The 12,791-nt window shown below is 31.6% G+C and overlaps 2 protein-coding genes across 3 annotated transcripts; both read left to right on the forward strand.

Moving 5' to 3' along the window:
- The first annotated feature begins 4,436 nt into the window (after positions 1-4,436).
- Positions 4,437-6,593, forward strand: LOC105134141 (putative receptor-like protein kinase At3g47110). The gene is made up of 3 exons (XM_011038440.1): positions 4,437-5,404; positions 5,516-5,751; positions 6,391-6,593. Exons 1-3 carry the CDS (start codon positions 4,437-4,439, stop codon positions 6,591-6,593), a joined length of 1,407 nt encoding a protein of 468 aa, XP_011036742.1.
- Positions 6,594-10,543: 3,950 nt separating this feature from the next.
- On the forward strand, positions 10,544-12,470 carry CIPK5 (CBL-interacting protein kinase 5). Of its 2 annotated transcripts, none has more exons than XM_011038370.1 (2): positions 10,544-10,751; positions 10,916-12,470. In XM_011038370.1, exon 2 carries the CDS (start codon positions 10,922-10,924, stop codon positions 12,275-12,277), a length of 1,356 nt encoding a protein of 451 aa, XP_011036672.1. In that variant the 5' UTR covers positions 10,544-10,751; positions 10,916-10,921; the 3' UTR covers positions 12,278-12,470. The 2 variants fall into 2 exon arrangements, with proteins under 2 accessions (XP_011036672.1, XP_011036671.1); XM_011038369.1 differs by having other exon boundaries at positions 10,544-10,746; positions 10,911-12,470.
- Positions 12,471-12,791: the final 321 nt, after the last annotated feature.

Below are 12,791 nucleotides of genomic sequence, written 5' to 3' on the forward strand. Positions count from 1 at the left end.
ACAATTTAAATCTAACTGTTAAATTTATATGATGAGTTTTTCACTATCAATAAAAGAAAAAATAATTTATTAAAAAATATGCATTAAAAATATCTAAAAAACCTTATTGCAAATTATATCATTAAAATGATAGAGTTAACTCAAAAACTTTATAATTCAAACTTTGTTTAAGCTAGATTTATCTTTAATTTATATATAAAATTGATTCTATCAAAAATCGTGTAAATTTTAGTTAGGTTAATTTAGTTTTTTTTTAAATATTTAAAAAATATTATTTTAAAATAAATCTAAATTAATATATTTAATTATGAGTTAACTTCACAATCCAAAATACAGAAATTAACTTATAGTGGAACTTTCCAGCGAGTACATAACTATAAGTATAGCTAACGAAGAATTATTCTTTTGCATGAATGGAAAAGAATGGAAAGAAGGGAGAACAACACCAAAATATACTGAAAATATGAAATAATCTTCGCGAAAATATAATCAACCTATCCAAATTAGATATGTGGATAGGTTGGGACTTAGAACTAGCTTTTATATTTTTTTGATATAATAATGAGGAACTGCTTAGTAATTGATGTTTTCTGTAATCTTAAGTTTTAATGATCAAATAATTGTTTAGATTTTACATAAAAAATTAAAATTTTTTGATCATATTTTAAAACATATCATATAATTAAAATATATTTTTTAAAAAAATCAAATTGTTTTAGATTGCAACCATAAAAATTACTATAATACTAAACTACACATACATAAATAAAAAAAAAACTTTTAGTTACGATTTTAAAAAAAATAGGTTTTAAAAATTTATATTTATTTAAAATTGTTTTGAAATAAATTTTTACATGTAAAATAAATAAATAAAAATTCTCATAAATTAAAAACATATTATTTTAGCTTCTATAAAACAAGAGTTTAAAAAATAATTGTGTGGGGTCAATGTAAAGTTATTCCAAGTAAGAATGTAAATATTTCTATTATTTATACATGTTCTAAATATAAATCAGTTTTATTATTTTATTAAACTAGTTATAATCTCATAACAAATACCATTCATTCAAGATGGTTTATGGTTTGCATCACTTTTTGATTGTATCATGACATTAATTAAAATTTCATTAAGAATAAAATTTAAATGTGAATATTAAATTAATGTTGATGATTATCTTAATATTTTCTCTTGAAGTAATTATGTAGTATAATTAATGTTATTATAATTTGAATTTTTTTTTTGTAAAATTAATCTGGCATGTTTTTAAAGCACATTCAATTATATTATGTGTTGATGAGTATGCATAATTGAATATTTTTTCTTGATTGTTTTTTGTTCTTCATGTTAAAAATCTAGTAAGTAATATCTTTCATCTTTATATGGATATAAAAATTTATATTTATTTAGATATTCAACATTTACTAAATAATATTTTACTATGAGAATAATTAATGAATTCGCAAGTTATTACATAAATTTTCTTTAAGTGGTTTTGGAAATTATATTTAAGAATTGTCAATAGCCCCTAAAAAAATAGACATATAATACACCACCTTTTCATCCTTCCAAATAAAAATGAATTATATGTTAAAGTTATATGTAACTATTATATTTTGAGTCAATATTTTTTTTTAATAATAAATAAAATTCAATTTTTTAGAGATATACAAGCAATCATATATATTTATGACATAAATTGCTCCTACACAATTCTACAGCAAATACAAGAAAACATAGACATTGTAAATATTAAACAAAAATATTCAAATAATTCATATTTAGCATTAATAATACAAAAATATATTATTATTACCTTGAAATAAAACAATTTCTTGGATTAACTCAATTTCCCATGTAATGTTTCTAAATCCAAAGTGTTCTAGTTTTACAATATCCATGGATAGAAAACACATTATTTTAAACACTTTTTAAAAATATTTATTAACAATTTCACACAAATATTGATATTTTTCTTGAAGTTTTCTATTTGAAGTATCTAATACTAATATATAAAAAAACATGATGATATTTTATTGAAAATTTTAACTCATACTTTAATTTTAAATTAATTCATAAACTTTACAATATTGTTGAATTCATTCAAAACGTATTGACATATTATTTTTAATATTTTTTAAAAATTTTATTCTACCATCTTATATCCATATGTTGTGAAATAATATAAGATTCTTTAAACTTGTAATTAAGATAATATACGAAGATAGCTCTGGATATCCATAATGCTTATATTATTATCGTTATTGTCATTTACATTTCTATTATTATTAACACCACCATTACAATTAATATAATAAACTATGCTATTAATCACATCATGATAATCTCTTTTTTTTTAAATAAATTATCTTGAAATAAAGCATTAAACTACTATAACTAAGTCTCAATTTAGTCATGAAACATTAACATCCATCACAAGCATCCTGCGTAACTTAATTCAAACTAAAAAGTCAAGAGTGCATCCTCTCAATTTTAGAATCTTAATGAGGGTTTCTCGCACACATTGTTGTTTCAAGTGCCTCTTATTTCTTCTTCTTTTTTCAAAGGATTGTTACAGTGTCATTGAAATTCCAGTAATTGAACATAAAACTACTTCCATGGCTAATTTCCACTCTCAATGTGCATTAAAAGCTCCTATTTTTCGCTAATGTTAGACTGTTTACTTTTCCCCACTTAAGCTAAAACCCTAAATAAATCCCAAAAAAACCTCAGATCTTTAAACAAAAAATGTCCAAATTAAACAGCATAAGAGCAGATAAATTCTTCACTCTTTATGCATACTTAAATTCTTAACACACTCTAATCACAAAAATTGTTCATTTCATATTGCCTATTAAAGCCATTTCTTTCTTCTGCTACTGTAAAATCAGTGCACAACTAGCTAAAACCCTTGAAGACTCACTTACTCAAGAACCCATTATTTCTTTGCCAATTTAGTACTCTGTGCTCCCAAAAAAAAAAAAAAACCCACAAAAGCATCAAGGTGAGTAAAAACTGAATTGCTTATAATTTAAACTACTAAGCCTACCTGTTTGTGATTTACAATGGGCAAAACACATTGAGATTAGAAATATTTTGCACATGGTGTCCCCTGATAATTAATTTTGTCACAAACAAGAGAAGAAAAGGACATTAAATGGCTAAAGATATATACTTGTAGATTAATTTGTAACAAAGCTCGATGGTATATGCTAATTAATTAAATTTATTCCGTGGAATCGCTGAAGCCTGTCTAAAGATCTTCGTTCGTATGTCTAGTTGTCTCATGGTAATAAAGAAAAAGGACGTTGTCTTCAACCCGCTTACTATGAGTCTATCACTGTACAATCGTCATCCCTCTCTAAATTCCAAAGATGAACCTATTGTCTTCATTTTGTGTCCAGAACCTTGTTGCTGTGCTCATTGTACTAATGCAAGGAAAAGCACTGCCACTGATTTTAACCTCCTCTTTCCTCCTCACTGCAGATTCAACAATCACTGCTAGCTCCTCGTAGCTCTAGTGGAAACGAGACGGATATTGAAGCCTTGCTAGCCTTCAAAGCAAAGATACAAGACCCGCACAGTAATACCTTGAGCTCGTGGAATGATTCTCTTGATTTCTGCTACTGGCCAGGGATCACATGTGGCCGTCGACATGGAAGGGTCAGAATTCTCAATCTAGCGGACCAAAACTTGGCAGGCTCCTTGTCTCCTTAAGTGGGAAATATTAGCTTCCTTCAAGAAATAAGACTCGCAAACAATACAATTCATGGTGAAATTCCACCTGAAGTTGGGCCCCTGTTGAGATTACGAATTCTGATGCTGACCAATAATTCCATAGAAGGCAAAATTCCAGCCAACTTGTCAGGCTGCTCCGGCCTTGCACAGCTCTATATTGATCGTAACAAGCTTGGGGTGAAATTCCTATGGAGTTTGGTTTCTTGTCAAAGCTCAAAATACTCTCTTTTCGTCAGAATAATCTCCAGGGAAAGATACCGCACTCCATCGGTAATCTTACCTCCCTTGGAAGTTTGTCTTTGAGAAGAAATGTTTCGGAGGGAACTATTCCTGATTCTTTAGGCCGGCTGAAGAGATTAACTAGTCTTCTGCTCGGTGAAAATAAACTTTCGGGTTCCATCCCTGCATCTCTATATAATCTGTCGTTGATTACTACTTTCTATTTGGGTGGCAATGGATTTCGCGGAAGTCTTCCGTCGAATTTAGGCCTATCCTTTCCCCATCTTCAATGGCTTGCATTATGGCAGAACAAATTTTCCGGACCGATTCCAGGGTCATTATCCAATGCTTCTGAGCTTGAAATTATTTCGTTTACATATAACAGTTTACAGGAAAAATACCTGATATTTTTGGAAAACTACATCATCTCTCTCGACTGCATTTCGGAAGTAATAACCTGGGAACCGGAGGAGATGATGAAATGGCGTTTTTTCCTTCTCTGACCAACTGCAGCACGTTGAAAGTTGTGAGCATCAACAACAACAGATTAGAAGGATGGCTGCCGATTACAGTAGGAAATCTTTCAAAATATATGGCTTATTTTGGGCTCTCAGGAAATCACATAGTCGGACGGATCCCTTCAGGTATAGGGAACTTAGTTGACTTAACTTTCCTACACATGGATCGAAATCAATTCACTGGTGAAATTCCAACTTCTTTTGGTAATCTACGAAAGCTAGAGCAGTTTTCACTCTTTTCCAATAGACTGTCAGGAAAAATTCCATCTTCTTTAGGAAATCTGTCAATGTTGAGTGTCCTTTATTTAGATGATAACAAATTACAAGACAACATCCCTGCTAGTCTTGGAGGTTGTGATAACTTGGTGTCGTTGGGCCTCTCTAGAAACAACCTCAATGTCAGCATACCAGAACAACTTTTCGGTACCACCTCTGTATTATTTTCACTGAATCTATCTCATAACCAATTTACTGGTTCCTTGCCTTCAACCATTGGTAGTCTAAAAGGTCTGAGTGAACTGGATGTCTCTTGTAACATGCTGTCTGGTGAAATTCCAACTAGCCTTGGAGGATGCACCAGCCTCGAGGTCCTGCACATGGAGGATAATTTCTTCCAAGGATCTATTCCTTCATCATTTAGTTCTTTGAGGGGAATTCAATTTCTTGACCTTTCTTGTAACAATCTGTCAGGCCAACTTCCAAACTTTCTTGTGACAACCCCTTTCATAAGTTTAAATCTTTCCTATAACAATTTTGAGGGGGAGGTTCCGAGGAAAGGAGTTTTCACGAACGAGAGTGCAGTATCAGTTGTTGGAAATGACAAACTTTCTGGTGGAATTTTGGAACTGCATTTGCCTGAGTGTCCCAACAAAGAGCCAAAGAAGACAAAAAATGTCTCATCTGCAATATTTATTGGCAATCACAATACCTTGTGCTCTTGTTGGAGCCATCACTGTCTCGTCTTTCTTGTTTTGTTGGTTCAAAAAGAAAAGAAAGGAGCACTCTTCTGATACTTTATTGATCCTCAAATCTCTTACGAAAGGCTCTTTAAAGCAACCGATGAATTTTCTACACCCAACTTGATTGGAGTTGGTAGTTTTAGCTCTGTGTACAAAGGAAAGATTGATGAATATGGAACACTGGTTGCAATCACAGTTCTTAACCTGCAACGCCGTGGAGCGTCTAAAAGTTTCAAAGATGAATGTGAAGCCTTGAGAAACATTCGGCATCGAAATCTGCTGAAGATCATAACTTCTTGCTCAAGCATTGATTTTCAAGGTAATAATTTTAAAGCTCTAGTTTATGAGTACATGCCTGAAGGGAGTCTGGAGAAATGGTTGCATCCTACCCAAGAAACACAGGATGATCAGCGGATCAAATCAAGTTCAGCGTCCAAACCTTCTTGAGAGAATCAACATTGCCATTGATGTGGCTGCTGCACTTGACTATCTTCATCACCTTTGCCGCAGCTCAATCATTCATTGTGATGTAAAACCAAGTAATATTCTTCTTGATAAAGACATGATTGGCCATCTTGGGGATTTTGGGCTAGCTAGAATTTTTCAAGAATTTTCAGAACCAAGTCTTGAAAGTAGCTCGGCTGGGATAAAGTGAACTACTGTATAAGCTGCAACAGGTAACAATTGTTCATTTCCATTGCCCATTCCCCTTAACATAGCAAGCATCTTAATTGAATAATTCACTAAATACTTTGTTTGATCATAAAATTGTATTGTAATAACTTCATCTCCTAGTATATTTGTCATGTAATAAGGGGAAAAAACAAAAAATCCTTTTTCAGCTATATTTACATATATCTAAACTTTCTCGAGTGACAAGAGTATGGCCAAGGAAGAGAGGTGTCAATATATGGAGATGTCTACAGTTATGGGATCCTATTGTTGGAGATGATGACAGGGAAGAGACCTATCGATGACACATTTGAGAAAGGCCCTAATCTTCACATGTTTGCCAAGATGGCCCTGCCCGACCATGTTTTGGAGATTACAGACCCAGTGCTTCTAAGTGAGAGACACTTGGAAGTTGGAAAATGCAGCAAGCACGAAGGAGTGCGTGCCTTCGGTGAAAATTGGAGTGGCATGTTCCATGGATTCACCTAGAGATCTTATTTACCTTTGTTTTTTATCCTTTTTTTTTTTTGTGTTGTGCTTCTTTTATTTTTTAATATTCTAAAGCTTAGGTTATGGTATTTTCATTTGGTAAAGAAATTTTGAGTCCATTTCCTTGGTTCATAGACTTTGAAAGGGATTCCAATATTCAAAAGCTAAGTTGTTAGAATCATGAAAGATTACTCGAAATAGAGAACGTTTTCATCAAGTGAGGATGAAGGGTTTAATCCTTAACAATAACTTTTTTCTTCTTTATTTAAATTTCTTCAAGAAGTAAATTATTTTTACACTATTTTCAGTTTAATACTTTATATTATAAGTAAAATACCTTGTGTATGCATGTGTACGTACATGTCAAGAATTTCTCTTAATTCAATTGCAAATTTAAGTATTTAATTTATTTTAGCTTATCAATTTGCATTCAATCATTTTTAAACATTTTAAATTGAACTAATTTTTAATTTATTTATTACATATATATAATCTCTTAGATTAAATTACTCCACATTTTTAATCTACATCATCATGTAAATAGCTTATCGTTATCATCATTCTTCTAGAACGAGAAAGCTTCATGGTGTTAGAGCCACCATGGATTGTTCAATCATTGAGGTTATTGGGGGGTCTGGGGTTGACGTGCCTATGTGAGCTCCACAATATTCTTGCTGTCTGGAAGACTTTTTCTAAGGAAAAAAAAATTAAATAATTTTCGTATAATTAAAAACCACGTTTAATTTTTTCGAATAATCCATTTATATCTGCATTATATATTGTGATAAATCTCTTTCTATTGTATACAAAATCGACTTTTAGCTTTTTTAAGGGGAGAATTTCCAAGGGGTACTTGGGGTTCATTTATTATGCCATGAGAAGGGAGAGGCTTTAGAGTACTTCTGGAGTAATTATTAATATTTATTTTATAAAAATTATAGGCACAAAAAAAGAGAAAAAATAAAAAATATTTTTGATATATTTAGAAATGATTTTGATATATTTATTTTATAAAAATTATAGGCACATTATAAGGGAAAAAAAATACTTTATTTTATTTTTATTTCAAATAATATTGTCAAAAGCAAGAGCAGAAATTAAAGCATATTGAATTGCAAAATAAATAAATAAAATATTGTAAATTGATTTGTTGGAAAATTCAAGGATATGCTAATTATTATTATTTTTATTGGTACAAGAGGATAGCTGATAAATTAAAAATATCCCTCAACACTGCGCAGAAGCATTTCCCAGATATCTTCATGTGTAGCCAAGACCATAATTAGTAAATTTTACTAGGAGGTTCACCGATCACAAATGCTCTGGATTATTGATTATGCAGGTTAATTAATTTTTTTTAAATAAAAATAATATTATTTAAAAAATAATCAAAATTAATTTTATAACATTAAACTTGAATTTAAGTACTATAATTTACAATTATTTAGTATATAGTTAGTTTTTTTTCCAAGCTCGATAAATTAATAAATAATATTTTTATCTAGTTTTTATTTAAAGTTAAGATTTAAATAATATCTCAATTAATTAATAAACCTTCATGATCCAAGAGTATTAATTTATAAAGATTTATTTAAAATTAATTTTTAGATTCAAAGTAATTCAAACATGGTTGCTTACTTAATTTTTAAGCTTCCTAGTATCTGGAACAACAGTTCTTTCATTGCTGCTGGATAGATTCAGATTTCCATCAGATAGTAAAATAGAAAAACTACGTTGGAGGCTGTAGCCCATGTAATTATGTTGCTGTTCTTGAGCATGAACCAAAATGTTCAAGATCGAAAACACTTGCATCAAGTAGCAGGATGCTTAGGAACTTAAAAAAAATACATGAATCAACAACTTTTCAACAGAAATGCAGCACCCAGTTGGCCTCTTGTCATGATGTAGAGTTCATCTCAACGAACCCTAATTGTACTGATTGTATTTCAAAATAGTGCGTGATGATATCTAGGCAAGGTAATCATATCCAATAATGAATCTCAAAGAATAGAAAACAGTGGTTGGGGCGATGCCTGGCTTGCTTGCGAAAGCGAGCAGTACGCATGGGACCTCTTCTGCGTATATCTTTGCTAATGCAAGAAGCCCTTGAAGTTTAATTATTGAAAAAAGAAGTGTTTTCGTTTTGTATTTTGTACAAAGACATGCAATTATGCTTGCCACCACCCTATTTATGGGATCCAAGAACTCAATTATTTCACTCATGGGGGAAGATTAGTGCAAGAAGATGCAGACAAATCAAGCAAATTAAATACATTTTTTAACTAATATATATACATAATTAAAATTTAAAAGGGTATGCTTTTATGAATACAGAAGATATTGCTCATTTCTCTTGGTATGAGGCCCCCCATCGCTGTAGTGGGAAAGAAAGGTGACGGTTATACAAAAACAAGAAAAAAAAAGTTGGCGAAGTCTGAATTTACATAATGGAAGGAGTTTTCAATTTATTTTAGTCCCTAAATAAATTATTTTTCTTCAATATACCCTTTTGTCTGTATTTTTCATCCAAACTAAAAGAAAAATCGCATGATTTACACATGATATATTGTGAGTAAAAAATACGCTTTACTTTGTATAGGGTGTCTTGTATTTTAAAGGTTGTGTCCAATAAATCTTTATATACTATTGTATCACTCATGTCCTTAAAGTTTAGTCAAGTTATTCTAGGGATGGTGGTTGATATAAAAACTAAAATTAGAAGTCTTGATAAATTAATTAGTTCACTTGAAAAAATCTAGTCCTCAAAATCCCTGTATTTTTAAATTAACCATCAAATTTTGTCTTCAAGTCCTCAAAATTTTTCATTAATTTTGTTCTATGACGGAATTTAATAATTGAATACATACATACATACATACATACATATATATATATATATATATTCAATTGACAATGAGCCTTGAAATATCTTTAGGAGCGGGTCAATACTTAACAAATAAATTAGCTGAAATGATCATGTTATGGAATCACAATTATTAAATTCCACATGATCCTCAACATGATTTTTTTTATTTTAAATTCAACTCAAAGTTTACTCGAGTTACAGGAATGAGTTTAATAATTTTAAATAATTGTATCCATGAAATATCTTGAGGCGCCGGTCATTGATCAACAAATAATTTAGCTGAAATCATATTACGAAACGGATAGAAAAGAAATATTAATCCTCTCTTTAATTACAATTAAAGTAGGTATTATTATTTAATCATATCAAGGAGCGTTGGACTTGTCCCTTTCATTATCGCTCTAATAAAAAAATTAATGATTCAAACTTGAATTAATCTTACCTTTCCTTTCAAAATTCTCTAACTGAAGTGATTCTTCCTTTTCTCCTTTGCACTGATGATTAATTAAATACTAGACAATAATGTTATTGATGTCAGAGGGAATTTCTCTTTCATTGATTGATGAGTGGATGGATTTAACTTATATAGTTTTCAAGATTAAATCTAATATAAGAGTTTTTGACAAAATAAATATTTTTTTTTATTTAGTTTGAAATTTTATTTTTTCCCTTTTGATATTGTTAGGTTTTTCTAATTTCCTTCATTTAAAGGAAACTTTTTTTTTTCATTATTCCTTATTATTGAGTTTTTCTATGTAAAAGGATTTTTTTTATCCAATACTATTTAGATTTTTTTTAATTTTTATATAAAAATGATAATAATCTTTTTACAAGTAAGCTTGAATGAATATAAATATTTTTTTTTAACAAACCTTGCCATTCTTTATATATATATATATATATATATATAACAAACCTTGCCATTCTTGCCATTCTTGAATGAATATAATAATTTTTGAGTTAAAAATCAATTTATAAAATATTAAAAAAAAACCATGTAATAGCACAGAAATAGACACTCTCAACGTCTAAAAATACAGCCCGACAAGAGTTGAACATTGTTAAAAGAATATCTCTAAGAAACCATAAATCAATAATCAAAGACTCCAATATTCAATTGTGAAGCACCGAACCCAACAGGCGTGTCTTCCCCTATAAGTAAAAATGAAAACTTGTTTATATTTCAATTCTTGCAGCCCCCGAGGAAAAAAAAATAAAAACAAAAAACCCTTGGTGCTCCTCTGTTGGCCTCAAAACAATCAACAAATTTCCCTTCTTCTTCTCGATTTTATACGACCAGCTCCTTCTTTTGACAACCCTTTTAATGGGATCCATCAAAATTAGCATCTCTTCCATCCTTTCTTGGATTCCCTTACATCATGTTGTATAGCTAAATCACCAAAGTCTCAAATTGAACCAAGAAAGAAAATCTCGATGACGAGTTGTTGAGCTTTATTCAGTCATGGAGGAGAGGCATGTTCTTTTTGGGAAGTATGAGATGGGGCGGCTACTGGGGAAGGGGACTTTTGCTAAAGTTTACTATGGGAAACACTTGGTGACCGGAGACAGTGTGGCTATCAAAGTTATAAACACAGATCAAGTCAAGAAAGAAGGCATGATGGAACAAATCCAGACAGAGATCTCAGTGATGCATCTTGTTCGTCATCCCAACATTGTTGAGCTCAAGGAAGTCTTGGCTACAAAGACTAAGATCTTCTTCATCATGGAGTATGTTCGAGGTGGAGAGTTGTTTGCCAAAGTAGCCAAAGGAAGGCTGAAAGAAGAAGCTGCTCGAAAATATTTCCAGCAACTAATCAGCGCGATTGATTATTGTCACAGCAGAGGTGTTTATCATCGAGACTTGAAGCCAGAGAATATGTTGCTTGATGAAGACGAAAATTTGAAAATCTCTGATTTTGGCTTGTCAGCCTTACCTGAACAATTGCTGCAAGATGGACTTTTGCATACTCTGTGCGGGACTCCTGCTTATGTTGCCCCAGAAGTCTTGAGAAAGAAAGGCTATGATGGATCAAAAGCAGATACATGGTCATGTGGGGTGATTCTCTACGTGCTTCTTGCAGGATTCTTGCCATTTCAAGATGAAAATGTTATGAAGATGTACAGGAAAATCTTCAAGGCTGAATATGAGTTTCAGCCCTGGTTTTCAACCGATGCTAAGAGATTGATTTCAAGACTTCTTGTTGCTGATCCTGAAAGGAGAATCACAATTCCCGCCATAATGAGAAATCATTGGTTTCTGAAAGGGTTTTTAAGACCAATGGCCTTTTCAGTTCCAGAATCAATCATGGATAAAGCAGAACAAGATCAAGATCTTGATTCTTGTTCTGTTGTCCAGCCTAAAGTATCATCACCAAGATTCTTCAATGCATTCGAGTTCATCTCTTCAATGTCATCTGGGTTTGATCTGTCCAGTCTTTTTGAGACTAAGAAGAAACCAGGGTCGATGTTCACTTCAAAAGTGTCAGCAAGTGCTATCATGGAAAAGATTGAGGGGGTTGCAAATGGGCTGAACTTTAAGGTAGCAAAAGTCAAAGATTTCAAAGTGAGGTTACAAAGTCCATGTGAGGGAAGAAAGGGGAAGCTGGCAGTGACAACAGAGGTGTTCGAGGTGGCACCGGAGGTTACGGTGGTGGAGTTCTCCAAGTCTTCCGGAGATACCTTGGAGTATGCCAAGTTCTGCAAGGAAGATGTTAGGCCTGCACTAAAAGACATTGTTTGGACCTGGCAAGGAGACAATGTTTGTACTAATGATAACAACAACAGTCAAGTAGAAGATTGTGAAATTCAAGTGTTGTAGTAGGGCTTTGATCTTAACTGGGGGGGTTTTACGATTTTCTGTCATCTGTAAATAAATTTTCGTAAGTAAATTAATGCAGAGGTTGAGTGTCTTTGTTAAGCACAAAATAACCAGAAAGTTTTACACTCTCTTATGATCAACTCATTTAGTTTCTATATTGGATCATCTTAATATCAGTTTTACTTGCAAGAAACTTGTATGCTTGATGGAGGAAAAGAATTTTGGATGCCACCAGTATAATTTGATTGTCTTAAAAATAAGAGAAATTATTCAGTTTAACATAAGTCAATGTTCTTCTCTCTAACATATAATCTCAACATACGAAAGACCGGTCCAAAAAGACTTAAACTAGTTTAGAAAACAGTTCCACTGGCTGGTAGTTGTACAAATGGTAGGAAGAACTGAAAGTAGTTATGCTTTCATTGTCGTATTGCTTTCCCTCCCCACTATCTATGATAAAGTTCTTTATTTGAGCACGCGTTCAACTATCATGGGTTTTGGCACGGCAAGATCC

This window comes from Populus euphratica, unplaced genomic scaffold, assembly GCF_000495115.2.
Source record: "Populus euphratica unplaced genomic scaffold, PopEup_1.0 scaffold40.1, whole genome shotgun sequence".
Taxonomy (NCBI): Eukaryota; Viridiplantae; Streptophyta; class Magnoliopsida; order Malpighiales; family Salicaceae; genus Populus; species Populus euphratica.

Bases quoted from the DNA above. Each gene is read 5' to 3' on its own strand.
- LOC105134141 (XM_011038440.1), top strand. From the start codon at position 4,437: ATGGCGTTTTTTCCTTCTCTGACCAACTGCAGCACGTTGAAAGTTGTG. The intron at 5,405-5,515 runs GTGCTCTTGTTG...CTCTTACGAAAG, and splicing joins ATTGGCAATCACAATACCTT to GCTCTTTAAAGCAACCGATG. The intron at 5,752-6,390 runs GTAATAATTTTA...AGATGATGACAG, and splicing joins CTCAAGCATTGATTTTCAAG to GGAAGAGACCTATCGATGAC.
- CIPK5 (XM_011038370.1), top strand. From the start codon at position 10,922: ATGGAGGAGAGGCATGTTCTTTTTGGGAAGTATGAGATGGGGCGGCTA.